This window comes from Macaca fascicularis, chromosome 15 (assembly GCF_037993035.2).
Source record: "Macaca fascicularis isolate 582-1 chromosome 15, T2T-MFA8v1.1".
Lineage (NCBI taxonomy): Eukaryota > Metazoa > Chordata > Mammalia > Primates > Cercopithecidae > Macaca > Macaca fascicularis.
This window is the reverse complement of record NC_088389.1, coordinates 13673468-13696514: the sequence shown is the minus strand read 5'-3', so window position 1 is coordinate 13696514 and position 23047 is coordinate 13673468. Positions and strand designations below refer to the sequence as shown.

The following is a 23047-nucleotide window of genomic DNA, read 5'->3' as shown; positions in this document are numbered from 1 at the left end:
CTCCCCCACTGAAACCCACCCCCCCCCATCTGGGTTCCCCTGCCCTGTGCCTCCCTGGGACAGCCAATGATGGATGAAATGCAGCAGGTAAGCATTTCGTCCCTCTCTGTGTCCCACCGGGGCTCTGAGGACTCGCTGGCTTGGCCTTGTTCATGGCCGTGTCCCTAGGGCCTGGCCACGGTGGGTGCTCGGCCCCCAACAGGCTCGCCCTTGGTGCTTCAAATCCATGTGTTTTTTTTGTTTTTTTGTTTTTTTTTTTTTTGAGACAGAGCCTCCCTCTGTCACCCAGGCTGGAGTACAGTGGCATGATCTCAGCTCACTGCAACCTCTGCCTCCTGGAGTCAAGTGATTCTCTTGTCTCGGCCTCCCGAGTAGCTGGGATTACAGGTGTGCTCTACCACGCCCCGCTAATTTTTGTATTTTTAGTAGAGCTGGGGTTTCACCATGTTGGCTAGGCTGGTCTTGAGCTCCTGACCTCAGTGATCCACCTGCCTCAGCCTCCCAAAGTGGTGGGATTAAACAGGAGTGAGCCACTGCACCCGGCCTGCCATTGACTTCTGGGAGCAGTACTGGGGATTGACAGAGCTCATCACTCCATGTGGCAGATGAGGAAACTGAGGCTCAGAGAAAGTCCATTTGGGAGGTGGCAGGGTTGGGATGAACCATAGGCATCTAGACTCCAGAAACTGAACTCTTGCCTCCAGGGTAAATATGTGTGTGTATATATACATACACACACACACACGCACATATATATATATATATATTTTTTTTTTTTTCCCTTGAGACAGAGTCTCTCTGCTCTGTTGCTCAGGCTGGAGTGCAGTGGTGCCATCTCAGCTCAGTTACAGCGATTCTCCTGCCTCAGCCTCTCAAGTAGCTGGAACTACAGGTGCCCACCTGCTACCTGGCTAATTTTTCTCTGTTTTATAGAGACGGGGTTTCACCATGTTGGCCAGGCTGGTCTCGAGCTCCTGGGCTCAAGCCTTGGCCTCCCAAAATGCTGGCATTACAGGCGTGAGCCACTGTGCCCAGCCTCCAGTGTGAATATCTGGATGAGGGATGAGTGAGTGGGTAACAAGGAGTCTTCTGGGGACCATGAGAAAACTCAGCATCTCCCAAGGAGGGCGAGGGCAGGGGAGGGCAGTGGTTAGAGTTGCTGGTTGGCCGATAAGGGACAGACGTGAGCAGCTGTCCGCCCCCCCTCCCATTGCCCTGGCCCCAGTTGTGGCAGCTCATAACCAAGGCACCTCCCCAGGGGTCTCAGGGGCCTGGGAGCTGAGGAGGGGACACCAGGAGCTGTCTGCTTGGGCCTCTTCCAGGCAGGGAAGAGGACGAGATTTGTCTTTGAGAGATGGGGATGCTTCCCAAGCACCGCTGGGAGCCAGGCAGGCTCTCAGATACAGCCTCGTTCATTTCATTCTCACAATGACCCAGAGGAGACGACTCCATCGTGGCCCCTCGGCGTATCATAGATGAAGACACGGAGACCTGCCTGAGATTCCCCGGCGTCCTCCCCTGCCCACACCTGGGCCTTCTCCTGGAGCCGCAGGCGGCAGAGTGGCTGAGATCTTGGGCTCCAGAACCGGGCAGGCTGAACTTGAATCCTTTTTTTTTTTTTTTTTTTTGAGACGGAGTCTCACTCTGCCGCCCAGGCTGGAGTGCAGTGGCCGGATCTCAGCTCACTGCAAGCTCCGCCTCCCGGGTTTACGCCATTCTCCTGCCTCAGCCTCCCGAGTAGCTGGGACTACAGGCGCCCGCCACCTCGCCCGGCTAGTTTTTTGTATTTTTTAGTAGAGACGGAGTTTCAACATGTTAGCCAGGATGGTCTCGATCTCCCGACCTCGTGATCCGCCCGTCTCGGCCTCCCAAAGTGCTGGGATTACAGGCTTGAGCCACCGCGCCCGGCCGAATCCTTTTTTTTTAATTAAAAAATTTTTTTTTTCTTTAATTTTTTTTGAGACAGAGTATTGCCCTGTTGCTCAGGCTGGAGTGCAGTGGTGTCATCTCAGCTCACTGCAACCTCTGCCTCCCGGATTCAAGCAAATCTCCTGCCTTAGCCTCTCAAGTATCTGGGATTACAGGTGCCCAGCCTGGCTAATATTTTTGTATTTTTAAAGGGGAGATGGGGTTTCACCCTGTTGGACCGGCTGGTCTTGAACTCCTGACCTCAAGTGATCTGCCCTCCTCGGCCTCCCAAAGTGCTGGGATTACATATATTTAAATTATTATTAATATTATTCTGTCAGAGACAGGGTGTTGCCCTGTCGCCCAGGCTGGAGTGTGGTGGTGCTATCAAAGCTCACTGCAGCCTTGACCTCCTGGGCTCAAGAGATCCTCCTAACTCAGCCTCCTGATTAACTGGGACTACAGGCACTTACCACCATGGCTGGCTAATTATTAAAAAAAAAAATTTGTAGAGCTGGGGGCCTCACTATATTGCCCAAGCTTATCTTGAGTTTCTGGCCTCAAGCAATCCTCCTGACTCAGCCTCCCGAGTAGCTGAGACCGCAGGTGCGAGCCACTGCAACCGGCTGTGGGCTTGACTCCTGCCTTGCCCACTTCCTGGCTGAGTGACCTTGGACAAATGACTAGACTTCTTAGGACCTCAGTTTCCCCATCTGGAAAAGGAGGGTGATCATAGTAAAGCTTTCTAGGAGTAGTGTGAAGAATAAATATGCTAATTCATAGAAGACGTTTGGAACAGAGCCTAGGAAACATTCTCTCTGCTGGTGTCAGTAATGGTAGTAATCATGGTCCTGAGATCATCAGTGAAACCCACTGAGCCCTGAGATTGAGGACTTTCTCCGCATTAGGTGGATGAGGAAACTGAGGTCCAGGGCGGTGAGTGACTTTTGTTTACTCATCAAGCATCAATAGAGTGTGCTCCCTGTGCCACACACTGTCCCACACCCTGGGGACATACCACGAACTGGATAAAACCCCAGGCCCCGATATACACATGAGTATAGAACAGGGTCACTGTGGGCTGAGAAATGTCCTGTGGGGAATTGAAGATTTGAGCGCGGCGGGGTAGGGGCCTCGTTAGGAGGGAGAGGTCAGGTGAGGCTGCTCTGGGATTCTGACATTTGAGCTGCAACCTAGACAATAAGGACTCGGTGGTGGAACCTGGGTCATATCCACCCAGGCATAGAAAACAGCGAGGACAAGGGCTGGGAGGGGGACATGAGCCTGGCGAATTAGAGGACCAGCAGGGAGCCAAGGAGGCTGGCCTGAGGGGGCAGTGTGGAGGCTCTCACAGCAAAACAGGGACCCTCAGCTGTGTGAGGCCCAGTCCTCACTGTGGGGGCACTTCCCCTAAAGAGCTCACAAAGAAAAAAGCAACCTGCTTTAGGGATGCACCTGTAGTCCCAGCTATGCAGGAGGCCGAGGTAGGAGGATGGCTTGAGCCCAGGAGGTCGAGGCTGCAGTGAGCTATGATTGCCCCACTGCAGGCAATAGAGTGAGACCTCGTCTCTTAAAAACAAAACAAAACAGTTGGGCGCAGTGGCTCATGCCTGTAATCCCAGCACTTTGGGAGGCCGAGGTGGGCGGATCACGAGGTCAGGAGATCGAGACCATCCTGGCTAATACGGTGAAACCCCATCTCTACTAAAAATACAAAAAATTAGCCGGGCGTGGTGGCGAGCGCCTGTGGTCCCAGCTACTCAGGAGGCTGAGGCAGGAGAACGGCGTGAACCCAGGAGGAGGAGCTTGCAGTGAGCTGGGATCGCGCCACTGCACTCCAGCCTGGGTGAGAGCGAGACTCTGTCTCAAAAAACAAACAAACAAACTAAAAGCCTGGGCACGGTGGCCCACACGTTTAATCCCAACACTTTGGGAGGCCAAGGCAGGAGGATCATTTGAGTCCAGGAGTTTGAGACCAGCCTGGGCATATAAGGTGGCCTTGTCTCTACAAAAAAAAAAAAAAAAAAAAAGCTGTACATGGTGGCGCATGCCTATGGTCCCGGCTACTTGGCTGAGGTGGGAAGATCGCTTGGGCCCCAGAGATCAAGGCTGCAGTGAGCTCTGATTGTGCTACTATACTCCAGCTTGGGTGAGAGAGTGAGACCCTGTCCTAAAAAAGAAAAAAAAAAAAAAAAAGAAAATAGGTGGTATTTTCTCTGCCTTCTGGCAGAGAAAATTTCTGTGTGTCTCGAGTAAATATCCTATGGTTCATTTTGGCAGTACCTTCAAGGCTAGGAAATGGTTGAACCAATGCTTTTCTCTGGCTCTCCTAAGTCAGCCCACCACCCACCTCACTGTTGTATTCCAGAATGGTCCCATCCCCTTGGGGCGATGCTAGACCGGGGATGGTTAGACAGTGACACTCTGCCCTCCTGTGCCCATGGCAGACATCAGTAATGGATCACAGAGTATGTTGCTCTGTGCTCTGGGAGCCAGCGGAACTGCTGTTACCGCACAAAATAAACCAATTTGCTATTCTTCGATTGTCCTAAACCTTACTGGTGAACCCGGGACCGAAGCATGAGCCTGCCTACTCACAGGCTAGATCCACTGGGCCCACTGTCCCCTCTGTCCTTTGCACAGAAGGCAAATGAGGTGACCACCTGCATCCTAAACACCCTGGCCCATTTTCAGAGGGCCCTTTTTCAGCTGGCACCATTCTTGTTCTTGTTTTCTTTCTTTTTTTTTGAGATGGAGTCTCATTCGGTTGCCCAGGCTGGAGTGCAGCGGCATGATCTCGGCTCACTGCAATCTCTGCCTCCTGGGTTCAAGTTATTCTCTTGCCTCAGCCTCCCGAGTAGTTGGGATTATAGGCCCCCACCACCATGCCCAACTAATTTTTGTATTTTTAATAGAGATAGGGGTTTCACCATGTTGGCCAGGCTGGTCTTGAACTCCTGACCTCAGGTGATCTACCCGCCTCAGCCTCCCAAAGTGCTGGGATTACAGGTGTGAGCCACCACGCCCGGCCCCATTCTTGTTCTGAACAACTCTCAGGACACCCGACAGCCAGAGACTCTCTACCCATGCCTGCCTCTCTTTTGGGAAAACTCGGGATTCCTGAGCCCAGGCTTTCAGGGCAACAAGCAGTGCAGGGCCCAGCCATCTGGGGTGGGAGCGGCAGCAGGAGGGAGGGACATTTAGGGAGCAGTGGGCCACAGTGGACATGGTTTTCCTCTCCCACCTGAAGCGCTGGGGCAGCTTCAGCCGGGGAAGCGGCTTCGATGGCCTCCTGTCTCTCTTCCTTCATCACTTGTGTGTGGCTCCCTTTTTCTCTGCACACGTTACTAGCCCTCTTGTTCCCTTGCCTCATGTCCAACTCCTTAGCCCGGCCAGCCTGCCTCCCCTAGACAGCAGATCCTGAATCTGATCCCAGCCCCTGGCCACACGGGTCTGAGCCCCTGGTCTGCAGTGGTGCCACGGCCTTGGCCTCGCGGGGCTGCTGCCTGCCTATGGTGGCTCTGCTGTTCTTGGCCCCGTACAGCCTCTGCTAGAGCTTTGGAAACTGGGACCGCCCCTTTGTGACTTCCCACTGCACTTGGAATAAAGCCCCAGCATGTTGCGTGGCCCACAAGGCTCCCTGAGGTCTCTGACCTCAACTTTTCCCCTGGGTCGCCGTGCACTGACCACACTTGCTGTCCCTCACCTGTGCCAAGCTCATCCCGCCTCAGAGCCTCTGTCCCTACCGTTTCTTTTGCTAAGGAGACTGGCCTCCAGTCTCAGCATGGCTCATTCTGTCTTGATAGTCATACCTTCACCCCTAGTCAGCTGCTCAGAGAGGAGGTCCCTGTCTTTCCTGTACGATCTAGGGTCATCTGGGTTTGTGCTGACATATAGCAGCTGCCATACAGGGCCTTTTTTTTTTTTTGAGACGTAGTCTCGCTCTGTCGCCCAGGCTGGACTGCAGTGGCCGGATCTCAGCTCACTGCAAGCTCCGCCTCCTGGGTTCACGCCATTCTCCTGCCTCAGCCTCCCGAGTAGCTGGGACTACAGGCGCCGCCACCTCGCCCGGCTAGTTTTTTTTTTTTGTGTTATTTTTAGTAGACACGGGGTTTCACCGTGTTAGCCAGGATGGTCTCGATCTCCTGACCTCGTGATCCGCCCGTCTCGGCCTCCCAAAGTGCTGGGATTACAGGCTTGAGCCACCGTGCCCGGCCCCATACAGAGCCTTAAGTGATTCTGTGATTTGTCCTGGGCTGCGAAGTCAGTAGAAGCAGAGCCTGGACTAGAACTCGGGGTCCAGTGCCAGTCGGCTCACAAGTCCCCCAGGAGAGCACAGGCCAGGGCACAGCAATAGGAGGCCCGGGCCAGGCCAACTGGGCACGCTTACCCTGCACCAGGCTCTGCACTGGGCGTCCCACGGTGCCAGCTCCTCGGTGCCTCCCAGCTCTGAGCTGCTGGTGCCGTTGTCTGTATTTGGCAGAGGGAGGAAGCTGGAGGCTTTGAGAGGTAGAGCCAGCATTGGTGTCCACAGCCAGCTTCCGGGTCTGCAGTCAGCCCGGTATCCCCCGCTTCCCCATCCCTTGTTCTTTATCTTAGTTCCGGCTCACTTGAGCCCAATTCACCATGGTGGGACATCAGGAACCACAATGAGGGCTGCTTAAGAAATGGCAGGTCCCAGGCCTCTAAAGGTGACTGTGAGCTCTGTAATCACCTGGAAAGTGATGAGGACGTTATCCTGAGTAGAGAGAGCAGGGTACACACCATCATCGGGCACCAGTCCGTGATGGAAAAAATGTAGGCAGAGAAGAAAGATGGGATGGACGCAGGCTGAGGCTGGTCGTGGGTGTGTGAGGTGGGGGGGCGGGTGTCCTCTGGTGGATTATGTGTCCTATTTTCCAAATTTTCTGCAACTTTTTTTTTTTTTTTTTTTTTTTTTTTTTTTTTTTTTGAGACAGAGTCTCACTTGGTTGCCCAGGCTGGAGTGCAGTGGTGCAATCTCGGCTCACTGCAACCTCCGCCTCCTGGGTTCAAACGGTTCTCCTACCTCAGCCTCCCGAGTAGCTGGGATTACAGGCGCCCACCACCACGCCTGGCTAAGTTTTGTATTTTTAGTAGAGACAGGGTTTCACCATGTTGGCCAGGCTGGTCTCGAACTTCTGACATCAGGAAATCTGCCCGCCTCAGCCTCCCAAAGTGCTGGGATTACGGGCGTGAGCCACCGTGCCTGGCTCTGCAATGGCTTTTATTACTTTTATAATAACCAAATATCCTAGCAATATGATAGCAAAAGTAGTGGGTGGAAGCCAGAGGAATGGTGTACTCACATCAACAGGGCAAGCTGTTGATTCTGGGCTGCCCCAGGCAGTGTGGGCGTGGAGACAGACTCTCAGCAACACACTGGGGGCTTTCCTGCGGGCAGGCACTGTGCTGATGGAACGGGGCCGTGTGGAAATCCGAGGAGCAGCCCCATTTTACAGATGAAGAGACTGAGGCTCTGAAGGGTGGAGACCCTTGCCCAGGTCACACAGCTCTGTGTGTGTGTGTGGAGTCTCGGTCCAGCTCGCTCTGCCTCCGTGGTCCCGAATACTGGGGCTTAGACCTGCCGGCTTCTTGCTTTCTTGCTCTGGGAAACCCGTAAAACCGGAGGCTACTGGGGGGAAGGGAAAGGAAGAGGAACCATCTCATGGCTGTTTGGGACCCTCCTCCAGGTCTTGAGGGAGTGCAGGGAGGGGCATGCCCCTGGAGGGAGTTGTTTGAAGAGATAATGGGAGAATAATTTGCCGAGCCTGCCGCTGCGCCCGTCCCTGCTGCGCCTGGCTGATTGCAGCTTGGAGTTATGCTTTATGATTTATCTGTCTAGCAATCTCTGTCCCACCTTTTGCACTGCAGAGAGCAGCTGCCGCAGTATCATCAGCATGGCAGGAGATGCAGGGCTGGCCTCCCAGCAGGATCCCAGAGGACACGAACCTGCAGGAGCTGAGAGTGGCGAATTCAGGGGAAGTCCTAGAGGACCAGGGCTTTTGGGAGACTGAGGTCTGGCAGTGGGGGGGGGCTTGCTCAGGCCCTCAGAGAACTAGAAGCCAAACTGGAGTTGGACCCGTGTGTTCTGGGAGCATTCAATCATTCATTCATTTGTTCACTGATCCATTCAGGACATCTTTACTGAGCACCTACTTTATGCCAGGCCAGTGCTGGTTGCTGGGGGGCATCAGGGACGGAGGGGGGCGAGGTGCTTGGAGTCTCCTGGTGGACGAGGGCAGTCACCCAGCCTGGCGCTGTGGTGGGGAAGAGAAGGTGGGAGGTGTGGGAGGAGCCCCAGTGCTGGAGTGGGAACTGTTTTGCACGTGGCAGTCAGCTTTCAGGATTTTTATGAAATGACAGATTTCTTTTCTTCCCTTCCCCCTTCCCTTTTAAAGAAGTGTAAGAACGCCGTTGTTAAATCTAGGATTTTCTTTTCTCATCTCTACCCTGTCTTGAAGAGCTGGTTCCCAAACACAGTCAACCGTATCAGAAACCTCGGCTTCCTGTGGCTGGGGATCGCAGGCCCCGTTCTTCACAGCCTGGGCCTGCCTCTGAGGCCTGGCGCCATGGCTCTTCTCTAATCCCCAAAGGGGGTCTCTGAACCCCAAAGAGTTAAGACCTTGTTCATGAACAAGGTTGTGTGAGGTGTGACCTCTGCATACGCATCTCGGACTGAGTTACTGGGTGGGGAGGGGCAATGACGTATCTTGGTACTTCTCTGCCCATGTACTAGGAGATTGGGTATTAGAAACGACTTCCTGGCCGGGCGCGGTGGCTCATGCCTGTAATCCCAGCACTTTGGGAGGTCGAGGAGGCCAGATCATGAGGTCAGGAATTCAAGACCAGCCTGGCCAACATGATGAAACCCCGTCTCTACTGAAAATACAAAACTTAGCTGGGCGTGGTGGTGGCGGGTGTCTGTAGTCCCAGCTACTCGGGCGGCTGAGGCAGGAGAATTGCTTGAACCCAGGAGGTGGAAGTTGCAGTGAGTCAAGATTGCACCCCTGCACTCCAGCCTAGGCGACAGAGTGAGACTCAGTCTTGGAAAACGGAAGGACTTCCCATGGGGCCAGAGTGGGGGACTCGGGAGGGTATGGTGGAACCTTCCTCTTGGGACAGCTGGTGGGACGAGGTAACAGGGGTTGGGCTGTCCTCGGCCGCTGGCTCTGGTGTTGCGGAAGATCATAGATCAGGGCTTGGGGCATGGCCAGTGCTCAGGACATCCTGTGGTGTTAACAGTCTCAGCTTATTGGTCCAGGCCTACTCAGGGGCCTGAAAGAAAGGTGTGAGGTTGGCTGTCACCTCACAGATGAGGAAATCAAGGCTCTGAGGGGAATCGTCACCTGCCCCAGGTCACACACAGGTCAGGAGTGGGGCAGGATCAAGCCAGGACTGAAGCTTGAGCCCTTCTTTTTCAGTTTCTTAAACTTAAAAAAAAAAAAATTAAACACCTCTTTCTTTCTTTCTTTCTTTCCGTCTTTCTTTCTTTCTTTCTTTCTTTCTTTCTTTCTTTCTTTCTTTCTTTCTTTCTTTCTTTCTCTTTCTTTCTTTCTTTCTTTCTTTCTTTCTTTCTTTCTTTCTTTCTTTCTTTCTTTCTTTCTCTTTCTTTCTTTCTTTCTTTCTTTCTTTCTTTCTTTCTTTCTTTCTTTCTTTCTTTCTTTCTTTCTTTCTTTTTTTTTTTTTTTTTTTTTTCTTTCGAGACAGGGTCTGGCTTTGTTGCCCAGGCTGGAGTGTAGTGGTGTAATCATAGTTCACCTCAACCTCAGACTTTTGGGCTCAAGGGACCATCCTCCCTCAGCCTCCCAAGCAGCTAGGAGGACAAATACAAGCCGCTGTGCCCGGCTCCACTAATTTTGTGTGTGTGTGTGTGTGTGTGTGGAGAGATGGGGTCTTGCTTTGTTGCCCGGGCTGGTCTCAAATTCCTGAGCTCGAGTGATCCTCCCGCTTCGGTCTCCCAAAGTGCTGGGATTCCAGGTGTGAGCCACCGCACCCGACCTCCTGTTTTATATTACAGAGTTCCTGCATGCCCCATACCACCAGTGAAAATAATCACGGAGATTCCCAATCATAGTGATAGTCATAGGGACCCCTCTGCCACCCCTGTCTCCTGCACACATGAAGCACCTGTCTGAAGTTGGGGGCCTGCATGGTGGACCCTCAGAGCCATCCATCCTCTGGAGCCTGGAGATGCTGGGGCTGGTCTCCGAGATCCTGCCCTGAACCCCTGACCGTGCTGAGCACCTTGAGTCACCAGTCTGCAGGGAGACTCAGGATAACAGGTTGCTCCTGGTGCCATCTCTACTCCCCTGCCCCAGCCTGGCCTGAGCCAGCAATGATGCTGGGACTCCTGTCCCTTCCACTGTGGGTCTGGAATCAAGCAGAAGATATGGAAGAAAACAGGCCTGTGGAGGATTTTCGGCCTCCACTGAGCTGTCAGAGAGGTGGGCAGGGCCAGGAGAGCCGACCGCTCTCTCCCCTTCCTGATACCAAGCTCAGAGGCAGCTTCCGTTCTGGAGTCTGGGCTCTGGTCCCGGCCACCTCGTTGGCTAGCTGTGTGACTCTGACATTAACGGAGCGGCTACTATGTTTGCCAGGCACAGAAGTGGGTGGTGCAGGTTTGGAGGTGAACTAGAAGATAGGGTTCCTGCCTCAACGGCCCATACGAGGCGCTGGCCTGTCACTACACAAGTCACTCAAATCATTCCTGAGGCACAGCTGCTCGAGGTGCCACCAAGGCCCAGCCAGGTGATGGGGTGCTGGGAGTGTGTCCTGGAGTGTGACTCAGCCTGGGGTCGTCAGAGGGGGCTTCTCTCAGGGAGATGCTGTGGTGCTGAGAAGGAAGCGGTGAGCGGAGTCAGGCAGGCGAGGAGGAGGGGGAGGAGCAGACCACGCGGAAGGCATCCGCATGGACGCCCTGAGCCAGGAGGGGCCTTCACCTCTAGAAACCTTAGTTTCTCCATTGGTAAAGTGGGCGGGATTGGCCTCGCCTCCTAGACGATGGGACGATGGGACGATGGGACAGAATCATGCCTGGAAAGCACACAGCCCGGTGCCTGGCTCTCAGGTCTCCTGAATAGCTGTTAGAATCACAGATGCTTATGGCGGATCCCCGGAGCTCGTGGGCATCCCCAGAGACCATCCGGTCCAGTGGTTCTCAACCTGAATGGTTCTGCCCTCGAGGGGATATTTGGCAATGTCTGGAGACACTTGGGATTGTCCTAACTTGGGCAGGGGGTGCTACTGCCATCTGTCCGGTAGAGGCTGGAGATGCTGCTAAACGTCTACCATGCACACGACAGGCCTCCATGACAATGACCTGGCCCTGAATGTCAGGAGTGCTGGGGTGGGGAACCCTGATCTGGTATGAGCCATTTACTTTACTCACAGGGAAACTGAGGGGTGCTGTGGGGAAGGAGTTTGCTTAGGGTCCTCTCCCAGCATGACAGCTTAGGGCCAGGCCAGGGGCACAGGCCCGTGTCCCAGCACCAGAGCAGGCCTGGCGGCAGCCTGTCTGAAAGAGAGAGGGAGGGACTGGCAGGAGGGGAGGGAGGAGGCCCGGGCCTGTGGGAATCTGACCCTGGGCCAGGGGTGGGGGATGGAGTCACATATCTCAGGCATCCGGGGGACAGAATTCTTGGGCATGATCTTCATCATAAGCCAGCATCTCACTCGGGTGCTCACTGCAAGAGGGGGTGTGCAGCTGCTTCAGGGGGTCCTGACTCAGCCAGCCGGTGGCAGATGGGTGGCACGTCAGGCTGGGACCATGGCATGAAATCCCAGCCTCAGAGCTGTGATTTGCAGGGTGGTAGAGGCCTGGGGGCGTCTGGGGTGTCTGGGAAGGTTCAGACCCCCCCATCCCGTCTCTCTGCTCCAGTTGAGGCAGGCTCCCTCCTCCACCTTCTGATGATGAAGAGGGGGTTACGTAATGTTTGGGTAGCAGTCGCTTTACCCATGCGCTTACACGGGGGCGGTGCAGCCTCGCTTGCCGGAGGGGTGGGTGAGGCAGGGCGGGAGCCTGGGAGGCAGGAGCCCTGGGTCTGAGCCTTGTTTCTGCTGGTGACTTGCTGTGTGACTTTCAACCTGTCTCTCTCCCTCTCTGGGCCTATCTCCATACACAGAGAGTGGGAGCACATCACTGACTTTCTTTTCTTTTCTTGAGATGGAGTCTCATTTTATCGCCCAGGCTGGAGTACAGTGGCGTGATCTCGGCTCACTGCAACCTCCGCCTCCCGGGTTCAAGTGATTCTCCTGCCTCAGCCTCCCGAGTAGCTGGGATTACAGCAGACATCTGCCATCAGGCCTGGCTAATTTTTGTATATTTATTAGAGATGGGATTTCACCATGTTGTCCAGGCTGGTCTCAAATTCCTGACCTCAAATGATCTGCCCACCTCTGCCTCCCAAAGTGGTGGGATTACAGGCATGAGCCACCACGCCTGGCCACACATCAGTGGTTTTCTAACTGTGCCCACAGAGCTCTTAGGTCTCTGCCAGGGTCTCTGGATGTCCCTGTTCCATGGGTCTCCGGAAGAAGGAGCCAGACACCAACTGGGCTCTTGCTCCCTCCGCCCCTGCCTGGCAGTTTGTGTGTTTATTCATTCACCTCACCAGACAAACATGCCCCAGGTCCATGTTTCGTGCCAGGCCTCATGCGGGTCATCAGGGCACGGCGGTGTCAGGGGGCCTACGTTCCGGTGGGCGACTGACCTGGAGGCACATATGGTAGAGCGTGGTCCACGCTCTGCTGGGACGGACAAGCGGGCAGGGGTGCAGAAGAGGTCCCGAGGCCTCAGACCTGGGGCTGGGCCGTCTTTCTGAAAGAAGCAGCATCTAAGCTGGGGCCTGGCGGGACAGCGGATGGGCCCATGTTAAAGAAAGCGAGATTCCGACGCTTCTTAAAATGGCCAGGAAGGCTTCGTTCGGGACTCTCGCAATAGGTGTCAGGACTATCACAACCTGGGAGAGAGTGGACTCAGCTCCAAATGCGAGGAAAAGTGAGGCTTCACAGCCAATGAACAGGTGAGGGGTCAGCGGATGGAAACTAAGAGGAGGCCTCCAGGGCAGCTGATTCCTGCTGAACTGACTGGTCAGGCTGATGCTGGAGGCGGGACGAGGACTCACACATGAAGCGGGGACGAGGAACTTGATCAGGTATTGTGGGGGTGGGGATTCTGGCTACACCGACTTAGGATTCTTGCTACAGCTGGGCCAGGCAGGCAGGGGCCAGGGGACAGGTCGAGGCCAAGTGAGAAGAGAAGGACTTCTCTTCCTGTCAAGGAGACAGAGGAGCCTGTCTGAAGTCCGGGTGCGGAGTATGGGGTGTTTGGAAGGAGGAAGCTGGAACATCAGGCTGGGCACCCTCTCATGGGCATTGCCTCGTGGGGGGCTTCTTGGGGCCCCTGCTAATGGCACAGAAGGGAGCTGGGGCCCCACAGTGATAACCTCTGCAGGGGTAACCGGATAGGCCCCCAAAGGCTCCCCACTGAAGCCGGTTTCCCTCTGCAAAGACGTTCACTGCCAGCCTTCCACAGCTGCTCACTGTGCTGGCGCTGTGCACAGCCTCCGTCTCCTTAGAGCAGTCCCTTGTGAGCCATCCACAGGGAGGCTTTTGGGTGCCTTTTGTTTCGTCTTTATTGTTTCTAATAACCTTTTAGAATCACTCAAGTAACACAGAGTCACTGTGGATAAGTTAGAAGGTTTGCACGAAGCGGAAGGAACCACCTGGCATCCAGAGAGGTCTGTTGACAGCTGGGTGTGCCCCCACATGGGTCATTAAGTCCTGGTGCCAGGCATGTTCCCTCCGCTGCCCAGGGGCCCATCTCGGCCTGGGGGTCTAGGGTCATGGGCCAGGCTGAAACAGAAGAAACTCAAAAGAAGCAGGGAGAAGGCAACTTTAAGGGCCAGGAGCGGGGTGGCTGTGTCCCTTCCTCCTGCTGTGGGAAGGGACTTGAGATCCATGTGCTTTGCTTCCTTCTTGCTTGGCCGATCCAAGCAGGGGCTCAGAACAGACCTTAGGGCTGAGCAGAGGCCGGTAGACCCCGAGAGTCCTGCCAGGCTGCAGGCATTCGGGGTGGGCCTGCGGACATCACATGCATGGGAGGGATGGATGCTGGGGCCGCACACCGGCCGGCAGGGCAGAGGACAGGACAGGCGGGGTGGGCTCCGAGTCTCACGCGTTGCTGTGGACCTGATCTCTTTGTGCCTCAGTGCCCGTATCTGTGAAATGGGATGGTTGGGCCAACCTGCCAAGGGAACCACCCTGTCAGCACAGTGCCGGGGTTTGGGCTGCTGTCATGGGCTCTTACAAAGGCCTGTGGTTCCTGAGCCAGGACCTACCACCCTGGGCCTCTAGTGCCCTTCAAGGTGTTCTGGGGTGGGGACAGGGAAAGGTGCAGAGGGCTGGCCTATCCACGGCCTCCTGCTGGCTGTGGGCGCTGTTGGGATGCTCATGAGCCTGCTGTGGTCTGACTCAAGAACAACTGCCCTTCCTCCCACATCCTGCTCCATCTTCTCTGCCCTCCCCCATCCTCCTCCTCCCCTCAACCGCCTTCACTCTGGCAGCAGCAGCCACAGTACTGGCAGGAGGTTGGGTACCTGAGCTTCACCATTCAGGCCGCAGAATTTTCAGGGTGCCACCCCTGGGTGCCCCACATGTCCCTTCAGGTCCTCGTGTGCCCAGGGTCCGTTCCAGTCCCTTAGATTCCTCTTCACTGGGGAGGTGGACGGTGGCTTTTCCATGTGCATCCTCTCTGTATGGGCCCTAATCACAGCGCCGCACACACCATGCACGGTTCTCCCAGAACCCTCTCCAATGTCTGAAGGAAGGGTGGAGGCTTTGTGTGAGTCACATTAAAATGGGGGACAGTGGGACTGTGTGAAAGTGATCTGGCTTCTCTGAGCATCGGTCCCTTTGGCATTCACCTTCGATCCCACCTCAGCTGTCGTCTGGGCTCGAGGACTTGCAAATGTCTTCCTCTCTCTGAGCCTGTTTCTTCAGCTGTAAAATGGGCTTCCTCGGCCGGGCACTGTGGCTTACACCTGTAATTCCAGCACTTTGAGAGGCTGAGGTGGGCAGATCTCCTGAGGTCAGGGGTTTGAGACCAGCCTGGCCACCATGGCAAAACCCTGTCTCTACTAAAACTACAAAAATTAGCTGGGTGTCGTGGTGCATGCCTGTAATCCCCGCTGCTCGGGAGGCTGAGGCCAAAGAATCGTTGAGCCCAGGAGGTGGAGGTTCCAGTGAGCCGAGATCCTGCCACTGCACTCTAGCCTTGGCGACAGAGTGAGACTCTATCTCAAAAAAAAAAAAAAAAAAAGCTTCCTCATAGTACCTTCTCATAGGGCTGTTAGGGCCATTCTAGGAGAATAACGTGTGCAGAGTTCCCAGTCGGGTCAGGCCCTGCAAAGGTAATAGCTGGTGCTGCTGACAGCTGACCTCTCTCTGGCTTGCTGTTGTGGAAGCAGTCGTCCTCGGAGGAGTGCGTGTTTCCCTGGAGGTGGGGTGGGAGGGGCGGTTAAACTGCCTACTTGTCCAGCTTGTGAATTGGTTTAGAATTGGTTTAGAACAACACATATTTAAGTTCGCAGTTCTAAAGATCACGCTCTTGCCTCGTTTTTGTGCTGAGCCTGTGGTTACATGCACCATGTCCCCTGATACCAACAAGAGGGGTGTGAGAACCACCCCTTTTTATGGATGAGGAAACTGAGGCTCAGACGGGCGAGGGCATTTGCTTGAGGCTGTACAGTGAGTGAATGGCAGAGATTTGGCCTGGGATTGGGAGTGCAAAGCCTTTCCAGCATCAGCCGCCTAGGAATCTGGAGGGTTTTGTGCTGGGCACCAGGGCTGCAGGGTGGACAAGTCCAGTTGGAACAGCCAGGGTCCCCCATGCTGTTTACTAAGTTCCCTGGGAACAGAGGCTGAGGGGTGGGTTGTGGGCATGTGGGAGGAGCCACCTGCCGGCTCCATATGGTGGTCTACCCACCAGCACCAGCAGCGGCCCACCCAGCCTGATGCCAGGAGGGGCTCAGCGGAGAAGCTGGGGAGGTGGGAGGGTCTCGTGCAGGCCTGCGGCTTCGGGGAGGCCGTTCATGTGACTCTCGTTTTAGCCCCCTCGGGTGGAGCGCAGGGTTGGGTGGCCAAGTGCTCACTCTGTGTGCAGTATCTGGGTTAATTCCTTTGTCAGTTCGTAACCCCCTTATGCAGACGAGGCTAGGAGAGGTGAAGTCTGTATCCAAGGTCACTCCGCTAGTGAGAGGCAGAGGTGAGACTGCGCCTGTGCCTATCAAGTCCAGGTCTGTGCCCACGGCCCCAGGTGGCACCATCTCTTTGGACAAGGAGCCACAGCTTTCCTTTCCTGGGCGATGTTGGTGGGTGGGTGATGTTGGCATCTCCTTTACCCTCTCTGGCCTGGTCTGCTGCCTCCAGGTACAAAGGCTTCATCAAGGACTGCCCCAGTGGGCAGCTGGATGCGGCGGGCTTCCAGAAGATCTACAAGCAATTCTTTCCATTCGGAGACCCCACCAAGTTTGCCACGTTTGTTTTCAACGTCTTTGATGAAAACAAGGTGAGCTGGGGATTGATGGGGCCTGCGTCAACCCAGAGCCTTTTCCCTCCTGCGGCAGCTGGCTCAGCTCCTGTGGGTACCCGCAGCGCCTCCACGCCCACTCTCTCCTGCCGATGTTCCCTTCTAGAGAAGGAACACACACACAAGTTCATGCTGACATGCACAGATACACAGCCGCACATAAATACATGCACATGTACACATGCAGGCACACACACAATAAACACAGATGCATCCAAATGCATGCACACGTGTTCACACATATGTACACCCACACATGTACTGACATGCACATCCAAGCTCTCACACAGATGTGTATATGCACATGCAGATGAATACCATGCACACATGTGAGCACACATACATGGAGATGCAGCCACACATGCGAACACACCTGTGTATTCATACAGTGCACACACACACATATGCACACAATGCATGGACTTGCAGGTGCACACACGTGTACACACAGAGAGACATATACACACATGCATATGTATACAGTGCACACACATGCATGTATACACATGTACACCCTGACATTTCTCTTACAAGCATAAAATGCAAGTAACTCCCATGATAACAGGATTAATAATAATAAGAAATATTTCCTGAACATTTACTATGTGTAAGCTGTTTGCATGGATTTTTTTTTTTTTTTTTTTTTTAAGACAGAGTGTCACTGTGTCACCCAGACCGGAGTGCAATGTTGTAATCTCGATTCACTGCAACCTCCACCTCCCGGGTTCAAGCGATTCCTCTGCCTCAGCCTCCTGAGTAGCTGGGATTACAGGCGCCCGTCACCACACCTGGCTAATTTTTTTTATTTTTAGTAGAGATGGGGTTTCACCGTATTGCCCAGGCTGGTCTCGAACTCCTGACCTCAGATGATCCACCCGCCTTGGCCTCCCAAAGTGCTGGGATTATAGGTGTGAGCCACCGTGTCCGGCCATACATGGATTATTTTTAATGAGATCTTACAAGCACCTGGGAGCTGGGTATTTTAATACCCATTTTGTAGGTCCGGAAACTGAGGCTCTGAGAATCGTAAGCTATAGGATCTTTTGTTCCTGGCTTTTTCCACCCAGCACCATGTTTTCAAGACTTACCATGTGGTAGCTTGTGTCATCTCCGGGCAGCGGCTGCACCCACAGCTGTTGGGTTGTCTGCGTTGACCCTGATTTGTCCTGCAGTAGCATTTGAGGGTGGATTTACTGTCACTTGTCTCTGTACCCCCTGCTGCTGGCACCACGGAGGTTTCTATTTTATCCCACCCCCAGCTTCTCCCAGGTACCCCCAGGCTGGGAGTCACATTCCTGACCCTGGGAAGGGCTCTTCCCTTCTTGGGCCTCAGTTTCTTCATTTGCAAATAAGAGGTGGAATTAAACAGCCTGCAGCGGCCTGCCCTCTGCAAAAGCCCGTGAGCCCACAGCTCTAGGCCGAGGGGCTTCCAGGCTGTTGCTGAGAGGAGCGCAGGCGTTGGTGCTTCGGGCACCTTCTCCCATCAGGAGTGGAGTTAGCCTCTCCGTTCAGCCTCAGCCCTTCTTCCTGTGCCTCCTGCCTGGCCTCTCCCACTTCTAACCCCCGACACAGTCCCCCAGCCTCTGCTCCCTACCCTCTCCTCGCCTCTCGCCCCCCATTCCTTCAAGCCTGTGCTCTCCACCTGACTGTCCGTTGGCCACGATGTCTGGAGCCTGCGACTGCCCCTCGCCCGTCCCCGAGATACAGCCTGACCCAGTGGCCTGGCTGGCACTGACCGAGGCCATCCCCTCTCTCTCTGGTCAGGACGGGCGAATCGAGTTCTCCGAGTTCATCCAGGCGCTGTCGGTGACCTCGCGGGGAACCCTGGATGAGAAGCTACGATGTAAGTCCTGCCCCCTTGGCCCTGTGGGGCAGCAGCTGGAGGGCCCAGGTCAGAAGGAGGCAGCCCTCGGCCCTCACCAGGCAGGGGTGCCAGACACCCACCGTAGTGACCACAGATGGCGTCCCAGTTGCGTCTGCAGAGGGCAGGCCTGGGCCGTGGGCAGGTGGCCCTCACATAGCCACGTAATAGGCCAGGCCGACTGTCCAGGGTTCAGAGAGCAGCACAGACATCTGTGCTTCCAGTGGGAGGGTTTCCTGGAGGCAACCGGCAGCAGAAGGAGGCTCGCTGAGGCAGGTGGGCAGGGCGGGCTGGGGGCAGAGGCTGGCAGGAGCCTTGGCTGCACTCGGGCAGGTGCAGACCTGGGCAGCAGGAGGGGCAGTGAGGACCCAAGACCCGGGTTCAGTGCCGGACCCACCTCTTTCGTAGCCATTGCTTGGATTCTTGCTTACACTCATTCACTTACTCACTCGTTCATTCACCAAATAACGTCTGAACACAGCCACGTGTTGGTACCAGGGATCCACTAGGGGATAAGATAGACAATATAGACGGGTCCCTGCTCTCAGGGCGATCAGTCTACAGTGGCAGCAGGATTTAAAAAAAAAAAAACAAAAAAACTCAGGCAACTGCAGGTGAGGAGGAGAGAGGGAGTCATGAGCAGGAGAGGACCTGCCTGGCAGGCGTGGAGCTGGGGATGAGAGGAGCTGGGGAGGGGGTGTAAGGCTCCAGTCAGGGGGCCCGCGTGTGCGAGGCCCGGTGGAGGGAGGCTGAGAGGGAGATGGGAGGGGAAGTTGTGCATGCCCCTGGCGGCATTAGCAGGAACGCAGGGTGCATGGAGGGGAGGGAAGATGGAAACCAGCTGGCCAGAGCTCCCTGCTGGGTAAGACTTTCACACTTCATTCCATCGGCAGGGAGAAGACCCTGCAGTTTCTTTTTCTTTCTTTCTTTCTTTTTTTTTTTTTTAAAGAAATAAAAGCAAAAGCTCCTCCTCCCGATGCACTATTTTATTTTCTAATGTTGACTGTAGCGGGCCACACCATAATTGTGGGATCAGAGTGGACTGTGGGGAGGAGGCGGGGACTGGAGTCGGGGAAAGGAGAGGGGAGCTCCTCTGGGCCACATCCCAGGCCCCCGACTCTCCCACGCACTCAGCTCCAGCCACTGAGGCCTCAGCCCTGGAAGCCCAATGCCCCATCCCTTTATTTTATTTTATTTATTTATTTATGGACAGAGTCTCACTCTGTCACCCAGGCTGGAATGCAATGACATGATCTCAGCTCACTGCAATCTCTGCCTCCCGGGTTCAAGCAATTCTCCTGCTTCAGCCTCCCAAGTAGCTGGGATTAGAGGCACGCACTATCACACCTAGCTAATTTTTGTATTTTTAGTAGAGATGGGGTTTCGCCATGTTGGCCAGGCTGGTCTTGAACTCCTGACCTCAGATGATCCACCCGCCTCGGCCTCCCAAAGTGCTGGGATTACAGGTGTGAGCCCCCGTGCCTGGTCCTGTTATTTTAAATTTATATATATATTTTTATATTTATATATTTAATATATATATTATATATATAATTTTATATATATACACAGAGAGAGAGAGAGAGAGAGAGAGAGCATGCACGCGAGAGAGAGAGAGAGAGAGAGAGAGAGAGAGAGAGAGAGAGAGAGAGAGAAAGTCTTGCTCTGTCACCCAGGCTGGAATGCAGTAGTTTGATCTCGGCTTATTGCAGCCTGCGCCTCCTGGACTCAAGCCATCCTCCCACCTCAGCCTCCCAAGTATCTGGAACTACAGGCACCTGCCACCACATCCGGCTAATTTTTGTATTTTTAGTAGAGACAGGGTTTCACCACGTTGGCCAGGCTGTTCTCGAACTCCTGACCTCAGGTGATCCTCCTGCCTCGGCCTCCCAAAGTGCTGGGATTATAGGGGTGAGTCACTGTGCCTGGCCCTGTTATTTTTAAATATATATATATATAAAAAATATATAAAATATATATTATATATACTATAGATAGAAAAAGAGAGAGAGAGAATTGCTTTGTCACCCAGGCTGGAGTGCCGTGGCTTGATCTCAGCTTATTGCAACTTTCGCCTCCTGGGTTCAAGCCATCCTCCCACCTCAGCCTCCCAAGTAGCTGGAACTACAGGCATGCACCACCATACCTGGCTAATTTTTGTATTTTTGTAGAGACGGGGTTTTGCCATGTTGTCCAGGCTGGTCTCGAACTCCTGGGCTCAAGCAGTCCACCCACCTCAGCCTCCCAAAGTGCTGGGATTACAGGTGTGAGCCACCGTGCCCAGCCTAGTTGCAATGGTGTGTGTGTGTGTGTGTGTGTGTGTGTGTGTCTGTGTCTGTCCCCGTCTATCCTGATGTAAATATTAGTTACATCATTAGGAATGGGCCATTCAGTCACTGACTTCATGTTGGCGTGCAGAGAGGAGGGGCGAGTTGAAGGCCCCTCCCCACTGCCCCAGCCCAGGATCACTCAGTACTGCCGCTTGCTTACAGGGGCCTTCAAGCTCTACGACTTGGACAACGATGGCTACATCACCAGGAACGAGATGCTGGACATTGTGGACGCCATTTACCAGATGGTGGTGAGAGGCTGGGTCCCGTGTGGTTAGGGGTGGCAAGAGGGGCAAAGCCAGTGAGAGAGAGAGAGCGCGAGCAGCTGTGCAGCCATGCTTCTGCCCAGGTGGAAGCAGGGGTCACTGGCTGAGCCGTTCTGTATGTCTCTGCCTGGGCAGGCAGGCAGGAGCCGGCAGATAGTGGGGCTGGGGTGTGGGACGTTCCAGGGCAGAATGGCAGGGATGGGGAGGGGAAAGAAGAGGGGGGCGGCCCTCATCTGGAAACTGCCAGGTCTGGGGTCAAATGTGTGGCCAAGAGCCCAAAGCCCAGAGTGCCAGGGCCCAGCCCCGCCTTGTCCATCCCTGCAGGGGAATACTGTGGAGCTCCCAGAGGAGGAGAACACTCCTGAGAAGAGGGTGGACCGGATCTTTGCCATGATGGACAAGGTGAGGTGGGGGCGGGGCTGGTCCTGGACCAGGGAGGCAAGGTGTCAATGGCAGGAATTGGAGTCCCTGCAGCCTGGGCCTGGCTTTGCTGCCAGCCCCTTCCATGGCTCACGGCAGGTGGTATGTGTCATATCCAGGCTCAGCAGCTAGCCCTATCCAGTGTCCAGAGTCTTAAGTCAGTTTGCTCAGCATGTTTTCTTTAATCAACCAAAGTCCTTAGCCTTTTTTTCGTTTGTTTGCCGTGGACCCCTTTGGCATTCTGGAGAAGCCTACAGACTTCTCAGAATAATGGCTTTAAGTGCATAAAATAAAATCCATAAGATCAAAAAGGAAGCTGATTATTTTAGAAAACAGCTGTCAGAGTATTTTTAAAAAAGAATCTGTGATGTAGCATTCTGTGAGCTGCTTTCTTAATGCATTCACTAAGATGTGGTGGTGAGTCCAACAACCCCCGAAATTGCGAGCTGTCATATCTGCAGCAACTGGGGTGTGTTATGAAAAGACCTGTGACCCCTACTGTCGACAGATCACAGGCACTGCAGGTCCTGTTGGGGACCGTCACCTAGGTTTCCATCAAAGGAAAACCTACATTTCAGTTAGAGGTTAGTGAAAAGAAAGACTGATTTTTTTTTCCCCCAAGTTCACAGACCTGCTGACTTCTATTCACAGGCTCAAGGTTAAGAAACCCATCTTTAAAGGGAACCAAAGGCCAGGTGTGGTGGCTCACACCTGTAATCCCAGCACTTTGGGGAGGCCGAGGCGGGTGAATCACCTGAGGTCAGGAGTTTAAGACCAGCTTGGCCAACATGGTGAATCCCTGTCTCTACTTAAAAAAAAAAAAATCCAGGAGGCGGAGATTGCAGTGAGCGGAGGTCGCGCCATTGCGTGCCGGCCTGGGCAACAGAGCGAGACGCAGTCTCAAACCAACAAACCACAAAAGTTAGCCGGGTGTGATGGCACATGCCTGTAATCCCAGCTACTCGGGAGGCTGAGGCAGGAGAATAGCTTGAACCTGGGAGGCAGAGGTTGCAGTGAGCAGAGATCGTGCCACTGCACTCCAGCCTGGGCAACAAGAGCGAGATTCTGTCTCAAAAAAATAAAAAAAAACAAAAAAAAGGAACGATAGACACTGGGGCCTACTTGAGGGTGAAGGGTGAGAGAGGGTGAGGCTGGAAACCCTCCTATTATCAGGTACTGTGCTTATCACATGGGTAACGAAATAGTCCGTATGGCAAACCCCCCACAACACAGGATTAACCTATATAACAAACCTGCACATGGATCCTTGAGCCTAAAATAAAAACCTAAAAAAAGGGACTCCAAAAAAGTAAGGAATCCGTCTTTAAATCAAACTTTTTTAAAACTAAAATAACTTAAATGTAAATTTGAAATAATGACATTAGGGAAATCCAGGTGTTACGTGCCTTCAGCAAAATAATATAAAACGGCCGGGCATGGTGGCTCACGCCTGTCATCCCAGCACTTTGGGAGGCCAAGGCAAGTGGATCACTTGAGCTCATGAGTTTGAGACCAGCCTGGACAACGTGATGAAATCCCGTCTCTACAAAAAATACAAAAATTAGCTGGGTATGGTGGTGTGCACCTGTGGTCCCAGCTACTCGGGAGGCTGAAGTGGGAGGATGGCTGGAGCCTGGGAAGCCAAGGCTGCAGT

At 54.1% G+C, this 23047-nt stretch overlaps 1 protein-coding gene across 2 annotated transcripts in view; it reads left to right on the top strand.

Moving 5' to 3' along the window:
* Window positions 1-23047, top strand: part of NCS1 (neuronal calcium sensor 1) — a 66640-nt gene that overhangs the window by 31427 nt on the left and 12166 nt on the right. For both annotated transcript variants that reach the window (XM_015436328.3, XM_045373937.2), the window contains exons 3-6: window positions 16357-16495; window positions 18281-18359; window positions 20870-20958; window positions 21298-21375. In XM_015436328.3, coding sequence (XP_015291814.1) covers window positions 16357-16495; window positions 18281-18359; window positions 20870-20958; window positions 21298-21375 — 385 coding nt within the window. The remainder of the gene's footprint in view (window positions 1-16356; window positions 16496-18280; window positions 18360-20869; window positions 20959-21297; window positions 21376-23047) is intronic.